At 47.9% G+C, this 12,143-nt stretch overlaps 1 protein-coding gene across 1 annotated transcript in view; it reads left to right on the plus strand.

The window, feature by feature from the left end:
* The window catches only part of MAML2 (mastermind like transcriptional coactivator 2), a 213,789-nt gene that overhangs the window by 187,981 nt on the left and 13,665 nt on the right, over nt 1-12,143 (plus strand). Inside the window, exon 3 of the mRNA XM_080589102.1 lies at nt 11,608-11,811. Coding sequence (XP_080445228.1) covers nt 11,608-11,811 — 204 coding nt within the window. The remainder of the gene's footprint in view (nt 1-11,607; nt 11,812-12,143) is intronic.

Here is a 12,143-nt window from a genome sequence, read left to right on the forward strand (position 1 = left end):
AATTTTAAATATTGTGAACTCATGATCACAAGATTTTTGCCCTTCAACTCAGGTAAATTCTTCTGTGTCAGAGGCTCCTGCTCTGAAACCACAAAGCCTCCAGCCCGGTAGACTTCTCCTGCCTGTAGCATCCAAAATATTTACCAGAAACTTTTATTTGGCCCAGACACTTGCAGGAAGATCCATTCGCTTGGGATAAAATTTATTTCTGTACAAGACAGTACAAACCAGTGAGCCAAGTAAATCGCATTTAAACCTTATTTTGAAGCTAAAGGAGGAATATGCTCGGTATTGCCCAAGATTGAATCCAACTTTTGCTTTTCAGGACAGGAAAACGAGTGTCAAGATCATTTTTCAGCAGAACAAATATGCAGACTTAGAATGTCTAAAATCCTAAATAATCCAAGTTTGCAATAAATGAATGCTTTTCTCTTGTCCTATATTGTTGTCCAGCTGTCAGGCCTGCAAACAGATGACCTCTGGCCAAGCCAAACCAAGCCAAGCCAACTTTTTTTTTAACTTCCGTGCTTTCTAACCGAGTATTTACAGAACGTAGTGCAACCCCGCTGAGTTTGTTTAGCTCAAGTGCCTTCTCCTTGTAGTCTTCCTTTTGCTTTCTCTCCTCCTTTTTATGAAAGCACAGTTAAGGGTGAGTTGGGTGTTTCTATTTTGGTATTTTGTCTGAGCTGTCTGGTCCAACGCATCTCCAGAGGCATTGCAAATGCCTATGAAAGGCTCCTTATTGCATGGTTACCTCCTCAGCTCTGCCGCCAGGCAGTGAGAAGGATATACTCTGTCACCTGAATAGCCTGATGCCAATAGGCAGAGTCTTTTCTTAGTTTATGTGTTCAGCAACTTGTGTGGCTGTGACCATCAGGGTGCTGCTTAAAATCCTCATTCTCAAGTCTGTTTGCTGTCTTCTTCCTGGACTGTATTCAAAATCTCCAAATTGTTGGAGAAAAGCTGAGCAGTGTAATGTTCACAAGGGATTTTTATATTAGTTGCTTCTTAAGATAATACTACTTATATATATTTTAGTGGAAATGCAGTGGAAAGGGCTGGGGTGGGAAATATAATGACAGCGGGGAGCACGGTGAAGAATTTCCCCCCGCTGGCGTCGGAGGCTGAGTATCAGTCGAAGCCAGGCTATGCCTTCAGGAAAGTGAAGTTCACAGTGAAGTTTCCTGCATTTGCATTTTTGCTGACACATGAAACAAGGAGCAAAGGACCTCGCCAGACAGAATAGCAGGAACGTGGAAAGCTAAAGCAAAGCATTTAGCCACAGCCGCATTTAGGAGCAGGAAAGAGAACCTGCTGGTGCCAGGATATGCTCACTAGCACTCACGGTAAGTTAATTAAGAAGTAGCGTTAGACAAAATGAGAGAAAAGAAAGAGGTGAGGTCAATCTTCCAGCCACGGACCAAGTTCCGCCTCTGTAAGAAGATGGGGAGAACCCGCATCTCCCTGGGGCCTCTTTGCCAGAAGACGATGCAGTTTTCCCCTTAATGAAAGCTTAGAGCTTATCTGGTGCTGACCTTTGCTATTTCCCAAAACATGGGATACACCACAACATAATTGGAGGATGATATGTAGGCACAGGCAATTGCGGTTGCACTTTCCCCTTGCTAATAAAAAGCAGGGGAAATTTATTCCCCTGTGAATAAAAGCACAGCTTGTGATACCCTGCCCACCTGCTCTCTTTTATACGTGAGTAGTTCTATTTTTAAATGGTGGACGCAAAACAAGTCTTGCACAAGAATAATGCGGAACGAGCAGAAGAAGCACACGAAGGTTTTTGTTGGCACCGACCTTCCCATTCTCCTGAGTCACGCTTTATCTGATAGCTGGAATATGGCAGGCCCCGGATAGTCTGTTTTTCTTTCCCACGCTGCAAGGTTTAGGCAGTAAATAGCTTAAATAAATGCCAGAAGTAGAATTCTTTTTAGCTTCATCTGATTTCAGGAAGGCCTTCCTCAGATTATTCCTCCCAGACATGCTGTCCGAGGCAGGACTAGTCCCTGGTGGACCGAGCTATGCTGACCTCTGCAGCTGGCTCCGTTTCAGCTTTCTGAAGGTTGGAGATAAAAAATAGAAGAACCGGATCACTACATCCACACAGTGCTGGGCCTTTCTTTGAGCTGAGTGAGATGCCCGGTTCCTTTTGCAGGGCCTGTGCCATTACACAGTGGTTGCAGTCCTTCTGCCACCTTTGACCGACCTTCTCTTCTTCTGAAACTGGATAAAAAAGGCACTGACCGTGCAGTAGTTTGAAGGCAAACCTCCTGAGAACTGCCACAGGCAGCGATGCCACCAGAGGGGCAGCGAGCAGCAGATACATCCCATGGTGGGGAACCTGGCCCTGCAGATGGCCAGGCTGAAGTCAGAAGTGGGTGAGCTCCACCTGGCTCTGCTGCCCCTCGGACCTGACGTGCTGAGAGCCCACAGGATAGCCGGTGAAGCCACGCTGCTTCCTCCATCTTGAGTTCATGACGAAAAACGAGTCAAATCTTGGGAATGCGCTTTAGGAAACCTGATGCTTTCACATCTTAGTGAAACTTCTGTTGGCACGGACACACAAAGGATATGTAGATCTGTCAGGCCGCTGTGGCCACTGGCATCATTTTGTCACGCTCACCAAGACAGCGAGAGGGGATGGCAGGAGCCTAAGTTTTATGCCAATTCCCACGGACTCTCAGCCCTCAAATTACTTTGTGTTACACCATTTTAAGGGAAGGAGAAGGCCGTTGGGCAGGATGAGGGGAGGCTGCAGTTTGGGCTGCGTGCTGGGGACACATTTACCACCGAGTAGATGGGCAGCCCTACCTCTCACCTCGAGCCCCGCGTTGTGCACTCGCAGAGCACCCGGTGCTGGAAACAATTTGCTGCCCCCCCGTGCCCGGTGCCGCTTGTCCCCCAGCCCCAGATGCCGATTTCTGTTAGCATCCGTTGTCGTCAACGTGGGACAAAGAGATCCAGCCCCACCGCCCGCCCCAGGGCTGCCACCCAGGGCTTTAATCAGCGCACGGAGACACAGGTCAGAGGCATTCCTCCATTCCTCCCGCGCTGCTTTTCAGTGTTTGGCATTGTTTTCCATCAGAGCTCCGAGCCCTTAGCTTAGAGAGGAGATCCCAGGAGGCTCCGGTTTAAAGATGCTCATGTTCTTGCTGCGTATTCTCAGCAGGAGGGCTTTGATCTCCGTACGTGTCCCTGACAGTCATGTCACCCATGTTGTGCCCATTTGTATTCAAGTGTTTGGCTGCAGTGATGTGGCTTTTTCTGTTGTTGTTGCTCTTTGTTTAATTATTTTTTTTCTTTCTTCATTAAACGTTTCGTTCAGGTTGCCTGCTCCCCCTTGCCCTCCTGCAGAAAAACAGGCGTTTTGTGGTGTTTGCTTTGCTTTGTTTCATTGTTTGAGGAAAATTTTCACATTATTTCACCACCCCCTTTTTTGTGGTTGTTATTTAGAAGTGACACAAATGTGTTTAAACTGGAATTAATGTGGAGGGTGAGTCTTATATGAGGAGAGAAACGGAAGGTGCAAAGAGAACCTAGATAAATGCCAGTGGGAAAAGTTAATGAAACTAGAGAATAGCGTGGAAATCAAGAGGATAAAACAGTTACAGCAATTCTCTATTGAACTTTGCATTAGTGTTTATGATCAAGAAGAAGAGGCACAGACTGTTTTACCCCATTTCCATTAGGTCTCTTAGGAAGTAATTGCTTTGCAAATACAGCATTAGACCTGACCCGATCCTATAGTGACGACACGAGGCAGGTTCGGGCTTGGAAGACGGCTGCGTGCACGCAGCATCCTCCTGAGCTGAATGTCCCTCAGCTGAACGTCCCCCAGTGCAGCTTACCTTTGAGCACAGAGAGGCCTTTGAGAACACTCCACGCTTAGCTAGCTCGCGTGACATTTAGCAGCCCGGGGCTCCACAAGCTCGGGGATCTTTGGACCACGCTCCCCTACATGGTGCCCATCTGCCCTTGGGTTAGTGGGACGGTCAGACTCACTGCGGGGAGAGGAACATGAGGATGGCATGCCAAAAGAGACACGAGATTGCTCTCTTGCCTGATATATGTAAGTCTTCGGTGTCATTTTTAGCACTTCTCTGCAAACCGGACACTTACGTGTAAGCACGTGTACAGCAGTGTGCCACCTACTACTGGTTTCACCCAATGCTTCCTCTTCCAAGCCCCTGTTTTGGATTGCTTATGGCTTTTCTAAGAGGGCTGAAATTTTCCATGCTCTGTATCATCCCCAGGCTAGCTAATTTGGGGGAATGATAATGAACGTGTGGCAAAGAGACAAGAATGTTTAGACGAATAAGGTATGCACATCCACAGATAACATATACCCACATTAAAGATACAGACAGATAATCACGAGTGTTTAATTCAGTCAGTTTAGGAAGTTTTCACTGCCTCAACTGGAAATTACCATTCCTTTGTGGAGGCAGGGAGCCTGCAAGCATGCATGTACCTCATCCTGAAGGCAAACCAGGTCCACTCGCACCAGCTCCTGCTCTAGCTGGAGGAGTGGCAGCTTCTTAAACCTCTCTAATTTGGTTCCTTGCAATTGTGTGGTGATAAAGTGAAGGGCTTGGCTTGCTGCAGCATGGGTATTGCACATTACAACCGCTGCAGATGATAATGCTAAAGTAGAGAGAATCAGTATGTGTCTGATCTTGTAAAAAATCTGATAGTCTTCATCATTTACCCTATTGGCACACGTTTCGGTGGTGGGTTAGAGCACGTGAGGCATTGAAAACCAGCGCTCCCTACAGAGGAGAGTCTTTGCCCAGGTGCACTAGTGGAGGCTCTTTGCTGGTGTCTGCACGAACCAGGATCTTGTCCTGGTGTAAGCTGAGGTCACTCCAAGCCAAGAGTGCCACCCTGCTCCCGTGGCCGGGTGGGGACCCGAGAGGAAATCGTAGCCCCGTCGAAGTCATCTGGAGCTCTGCCATCGGCTTCGGTGGAGCCAACATTCCTGTGCTGATGCAGAGGTTTCACAATAACCTCCTCTGTTGAACTTTCAACACGTGCGTGCTATTTTCATTACAAATAAACAAAATCTTCACGAGACGGAGACCTTCAGATACACCTTACGCCCGGAGATCGCATTAAAAGCTCACCGCGGTGCACGCGGCGAAATGCTAACCGTCCATCCTTGGCGGCTCTGGGGAACTTTCTGACGTGAACAAACCCCGCTTCGGCTGAACGTGCAGCGATCAGACGCACAGGCGAGGGTTTATTGTTTTTGCAGGATGCACACGCGTTCGGAATTCGCCGTGCTCGGGAGCAGAGGCAGCCCCTTCAGCTGGGCTTTGGGAAAAGGCGGCTCTGTGCATCCAGCCGCGGGCCCTGGTACGAGGCAGACAGGAAACATGCCAGACTGCCTCGGCAGGAGGCTGCCTCCAACACGTGCAGAAGGGAACAAGGAACCGCTTAATGATTAATCACTGTCAACCTTTGTTCTCGTTAAAGGCTTGCTTGTCGGACAAGGCTGGTAATGAGGCTCTGTTCTGGGCCTGTTGCTATGCGGTTGTGCAAGGGCTGGAGCTGATCCCCGCTCCGTGCAAGACGCAGCTCCCACTTTGCCCAATTTTAACGAGTCTGGGTGGAAAAGTTGTTATAAGAGTGCCTGCTAGTGGCTATAGGGCTGTGCAGCTCTCCTGCAAGTAGCCTCCTCCTTCCTGGGGATTACGGCGAGACAAATAAATCACCGACGGCTGGAAATCAGTTCACAAGGACCTCAGGAGTGAGCAGCTTGCTTATCGGTGCTCAGAAGGCAAAAAGCTATGAAAGGTTTCTATGAAGAACTACATAAGTAGCTATCTATCTGTAAAATTCCTTTGGTTTCTCATCAGAAGTAGGATTGGCTCCTTCGAGATAGCAGGTCACCGACTTGCAGCTAGGATATTGTGCACAGTATCTGTTTTTATTATTTGAGGTATAATTTTTTTAAATATTATAGGTTTGCATCTGCTGGAAAATGCAAAAATGTTGCAGGAGTCCAAAAAAAAAAAAAAAAAAAAGAGAGAGAAAAACTTTTGAAACATCCCTCACTTTTGCCCTCTTGCTGTCCCGTGGGACTCTGCAGGCGAGCACGGCTCCTCGGCTGGCCTGCGTGTGACTGGAAGGGAGATCCGGGACTAGCGGTGGTGGATGATAGGATGATGGACGGGGGCTTAGGAGAGCAATGCCTGATTTCCTGCTCTACCATGGCGTTTAGGAAATGGCGCTCTGCTGTGTGGCAGCGTGCTGTACCCTAGGAAGACACCCGCACTACCTCGAAGAGCTGGAGCAGCTAGCTCCTGGATGCAATGTGGGAGCAAAATCCTTCCTGGGCAAGCACAGCTGGTTTCACAGCAGGAACAGTGCTCTCAGACACATTTTGGGGCCAGTGGAGGGTTCGGTGCAACTTGTTGGCAGTTGTCTGGGGCAGCCCCACGTGGTGATCCACCTCCCTTTCAGTGAGTCAGAAAACCCTGCCCTTTTAGAAAGCGTGGCCTGCCTGGCTGTCCCAGCAGCTGGCTGTGCTGAAGAGCATCTCCCTCTGCACGTTGGGTGCCTGCTGCAGCAGAGGTGTCCCCCAACCTTGTCACTTCGGCGGGGCTGCAGAAACGAGGCACGTGCTCCCCACTGTCACGATCTTTTCCAGCGTTGCAGCACCTGGGGCGATAGGTCCACGCTTCCTCTTTGAGCTCCGTCGTTTGGAGGACTGACACAGCATTTGCTTCCTTTCCCTGGTTGGATGAAGGCACAAGTATTTCTGGCGGATAGCCTGGGCTTGTGAAATTTGCCAGCGCTGGTGTCCGTGATTCCTCGTGCATGTGCCTTGAAAACATGGTTGGCCCTGAAATATTTGTCCTGAGAGCTCAGATGGTCAGAGGAGAAAAACACAGGAGATGGCCTCATGTGGCTGAGCCAACTTCTTATAAACACTCCACAAAATTACTTAATGGAAATGTTTTGCACTCCTCACCCAGCTGTATCTCTAGATATTAGATGTAGAAAAACAGGTCTTGGGATCTTGCAATTTCGTGGTTTTTTTTTTTTTTTTCAAATGCTATTTCCTCTGATTTTGGCTAACTGAACGGCTCAAATATATATATGAATGTGAGTTGGCTAGAAACCATAAAACCCTCTCTGGCAGGGTATTAGGTGAAATTCAACCTGTAACAATGCCTTCTGCATGATTAAGAAAGGCTTTTGGGTCATTCTGTACAGCATCCTTAAAAAGCAGTTCACTAGTGCTTGACTGTTCACACCCGCTCTGCCAGGCTTAGGTGTGACTACAGGCATCTAAAATTAGGAGTGTAAGGGAATGTTCCTATCATCTAATTTGGGCTCCTAGCTTGGTTGTCTAAATTAGGCACCTAGAGCCTAATTATACAGCCCGGTCCCTCTCTGTAGTGAAGGGAGGGCTCCAGAAGACACTTTGGAGGGAATCTGATGGAAGTCAGAGCCCTAAACTCAGAGGAGATGCACTTTAGTGCTGTTGCGTGCCCATGTGGAAAAAGGTTCAACGAGTCCGAGGTGCTCAGAGAGATACCGAACAAGCAATGAGGCAAGGCAGAATCAGGCTGGCTGCATTTCTGCCCGGTCTGTGTTATTTCCAGCCCCGATACGTAAATGAGATCCTCAGCTGTTGCAAATTGGCGTAACCTTGGGAGCTGCCTGGGGCTCTCGCAGCGTACCCTGGCACGGGAAGCAGCCCTCTGCATTCCAGTCACGAGTGGGAGTTATTCCTAAAAATAAGAAAACACTTTTGCTTTTTTTTTTCAGTATAGCTGAAAGAGCTCTTACTCTGCAGGCAGCCTGCCACGGCCCTGCTGCCGTTTGGTTTCCCTGTCTGAGGCCAGGACCTGGTACCTGGGGTCGAGACGTCCGTGGAAAGCCCAGCGCTTTGCAGAAAGGGGTGTCTGCGTGTGCACGAGATGCAGCAGAAAAGAGGTGGCTCAGAGACCGGTTTTTCTGTGTAAGCACGGTACTGCTCTGAGCTCAGCCCTGGGAGCTGCTGGAGAAGCTGAGTTTTGGGCTGTGGAAAGGAGGATGCCAGCAGCAGCAGGGGAGGTGCACACCAGGGGCTCACAGAGGGTCTGGAACAAAAGGCAAAGGACGGGTCACTGGATGGACACAAATTCACCCAGCTCCTCCCCTGGGAAGTGCTGGGGAAGCAGCTTTTGGTGAGACACACAGTCACTGAGCGGGCTTTGGTGAATTACTCTGAGCCTGTCACTTTTTTTTCTTTTAATTCCTTGTTTCGGAAAGGAAAGGAAAGGAAAGGAAAGGAAAGGAAAGGAAAGGAAAGGAAAGGAAAGGAAAGGAAAGGAAAGGAAAGGAAAGGAAAGGAAAGGAAAGGAAAGGAAAGGAAAGGAAAGGAAAGGAAAGGAAAGGAAAGGAAAGGAAAGGAAAGGAAAGGAAAGGAAAGGAAAGGAAAGGAAAGGAAAGGAAAGGAAAGGAAAGGAAAGGAAAGGAAAGGAAAGGAAAGGAAAGGAAAGGAAAGGAAAGGAAAGGAAAGGAAAGGAAAGGAAAGGAAAGGAAAGGAAAGGAAAGGAAAGGAAAGGAAAGGAAAGGAAAGGAAAGGAAAGGAAAGGAAAGGAAAGGAAAGGAAAGGAAAGGAAAGGAAAGGAAAGGAAAGGAAAGGAAAGGAAAGGAAAGGAAAGGAAAGGAAAGGAAAGGAAAGGAAAGGAAAGGAAAGGAAAGGAAAGGAAAGGAAAGGAAAGGAAAGGAAAGGAAAGGAAAGGAAAGGAAAGGAAAGGAAAGGAAAGGAAAGGAAAGGAAAGGAAAAGGATAAATACTTGTATAAATACAAGTCAGCTGCATCAGGGAAAGTGAAAAGCAAACCCAGTCTTCAGTGTTTTGCTTTACTGCTAATTTAGACATTTGAGCATAATGTTCTTTGTGATGCTTGCAAACAAACCCCCAGTTGTGCTACCAGCTCTGCAGCGCTTTCACTGCCCCTGCCGCTCTTCCTGCTTCTCCTTGCTCCTGTATCTCACAGTAACATCAGGGAGGGCTCTGCCTTGGCACCCCGAGCACTGCTGTGGCTGTACTCCAGCACCAGGGATGGGGGGGCAACCTCGGAGGCGTGGGGCTGTAGCAAAGCGGGCTGTGGTGTGGGATGGCATGGTTTGGTGAAAGCAGGGTAGCTGCAACCCCAATCTGCTTTTCCCTTGCGTGGAGGGCAGCATGCTTTGTCCAGGCACAGGGACAGAGTGCCGTGTCACTGGCGGCATGTCAGGGACACCTTCTGGTCCGTGGGGATGTGAGTGAGGGGGGGAGCAAGGTGCGGGAAGGGGGCCGCTGGCACACAGCTAGCCCCCGGAGCCGTTCTGCCCTCTCCTGCCTCATCGCTGCTACAGAAGAGCAGCGGGCAGGACGAGGATCACGCCACAGCCCCATAGGCTCACGCTGACATTTCACGAACCGCAGAGAAAGGACCGAATGCAAAAAACCAAACTGGCTCCAAGTTCTTGATTTTTGCTGTTTTCTCAGGGCCCTTCTGCCAAGCAGCCAGTGCTTTGCGCCAGTTGCTGTTAGAGAAAAGCTTTCTTTTATAGGTAGCGTGAATGGACACTGCCCAGTTTATCTTAAAACAAAGTCCCTTCCCACAGCTCACATGAGCTGGCAGGGGATGAGGGAGAGAGAGAAGGTTGGGCTCTGTTGTTGTTTTTTTTTTTAGGCTGGACGACGAAGGCGCGTTTGGTGGAGCCTGCATTATCTGTGCGAAAGCACAACAGATGAAATCTATTAATGGATGTAACATGTGGCTGGGTTCAAGCTAGAGTGTCATTTGAATATAGAAGTCAAAGCCAATTTATTGTAACATATTTTTCTTTTCAAAATATTTTAAGAAAGACAAAAAAGTTTGCGCAACAACTTGGCAAGCAGGTCTGTTGAGAGGAGGTATTTTCTATCTTGCAGCTAACATAAGGGCTGAAAAATGTGGCAATGCCGAGCAGTCCTGGATTCCTTCTGGAACTGAAGGAAAGTGTGCGGGATATAATTGTGAAAGAGCCCAATAAATTTTCAAGGATGGGTTTGTAACACTGCCTTGGGGGCTGCAGGTGGCTCCAGCAGAAAGTCATGGTTTTTATTTCGTTAAGAGACGTCGAATACTTTTATCTAGCTAGCTATGCACTCGTGCGGCCCCATCTAAAAGCCACAGAATTATTTTAAAATAGAAATAACCATAACAATCACTCTGTTTCTTCCATGCCAGATGGTATAAAGATAAGTTGGATTAGTTTGCAGTATGCATGTTACTGTGTGTGAGGGGGTGCGTTTGTGTGCTGAACGCACTGAGCAAAAGCTAAGGCACAGAAATGAGCTTCCCTGGGGTTTTCAAAGCGATCAGCATCAGTGCCCCGTGGTCTTCAGGGTGTGGGTAGGCTGCACCTTTCCAGGCGGCACCAAGCTGCAGTTGTCATCGGTTCCTGTGCTCTGGGGCAAATGCACTGCTGGCTGTTAGGTTGGACAGAATCCAGCAGTTGGGTTCCTGCAGTGAACCGCACCAAAGCAGGCAGAAAACTGATGTTTCTCATGACTGTCGTGATCGCCCCAGTCTCTGCTGTTTTCTTTGCAGCTGGGCAGCTAAGGAATATGTGACTGTTGAGTGATAGCCAACATAGGATGAATGTTTTTATGGGCTAACACATTTTTGAGTGCGGACCGAGAAAGCTCTTTCCCACATGCGGTGAAGGTCCAAGTACCAAACCCTGGTGGAACAAGCAGACAGAAAACATATTGTGCCAAGAGAAATCATGAGTGAAAGAAAATGAACAGCATATTGTCATGCCAGGTCTGTTTGGATCCTGGATGTTCATGGTCTGGAGTTCCCAAATACTTTCCCCATTGCCTCCTGAGATGAGTTTTTGCCATCCCTTCCTCATGAAGCTGCCCATGGGGAAGAGGAAGCAGATCTAGATCCATAGCAAAGACTGGAGAGACCCTAAAACCCTCTTCAAAGACCAGTCCAGTTACACATTTGTTTTACCAAGGAAGGTGACAAGCTCTAAGCCTATTTATTTAACCCTGTGCTAATGGGAGACAATTAGCAATCTCTCAGAGTTTGCTCTTGTGAGGGAGGTGAAGGGACAGATGGAAATGGCACCACTCACCCCACCGCGAAGTCACAACTTGTGACTTCTGAGTTTTCTAACAATAGATGTCATTTCTAGCAACGAGTATCTTCCAGCAACGAGGCTCTGAACAACTCTTGCTGCTGCTCGTCAGATGGTAGGAGCCAGCAGATGCAGAGTTTGTTCCCTTGTGGTCAAGCAGACTGCCATGCAGCCCAGTGGAAGTTTCTGGAAAGATCCCCAGGACGGCTCAGTTACTTCTGTTAGCGTTTCCCAAGCTCCTGGTACAACGTTGAGGTTTGCCACTGGAACCACCTGGCAAGTTTTCAAAGTCTTCCACGAGCGATAAAGTTACCCCATCACTTTCTTATTTTGTCGAAGCCTTTGTGTCGGTCACTTGTCCTGAGAGTCTGTGGGCTGTGTCCTGTACTTGAGCAAATTGTATAAAAAGGATTATTTCCTTTTCTTGATGCTTGTTATTATTTTCATCCTTCACAAGCCATTTCTTCTGTTTCAGGATCAACACTCTGTGGTAGGCCAGGGAGCTGGCCCCACTCCAAGCTCCAGTTCTTGCTCAAATCCAAACACTGGAAGTGGTTACATGAACTCATCCCAGCAATCAATGTTGAATCAGCAATTGATGGAAAAGAAACAGGCTCTGCAACGGCAAATGATGGAGCAAAAACAACTCCTTCTACAGCAGCAGATGTTGGCAGAAGCTGTAAGTTTTCCAATCTCTTATTTTATAGGAAAAAAAAAAAGATTTTCATGGAAACAATAGAAAAGAAAGCTAAGACAGGGAGAAGAAAGCCCACAAGACTTTGAGGTCATTTTGGCAAACCCTAGACCTTCTAGAGTGTGCCTCATATTTTTCAGCACTTTGCTAAGCCCTTTTGAAACCTACTTGGGTTTATATGAAACAACTCAAGTATCTGAGCTACTGTCATTTCATTATAAGAACAGTCTAAGCATATGCTAAATTAAAGGCGTATGAATACTTTATGTGGTTTCCCAAGTAAGGTAAGCTAAGGTGCACTGCGACACCGCTTTGAC

The sequence above is a fragment of the Anser brachyrhynchus genome (assembly GCF_964034855.1).
Source record: "Anser brachyrhynchus genome assembly, chromosome: 1".
NCBI classification, from domain to species: domain Eukaryota; kingdom Metazoa; phylum Chordata; class Aves; order Anseriformes; family Anatidae; genus Anser; species Anser brachyrhynchus.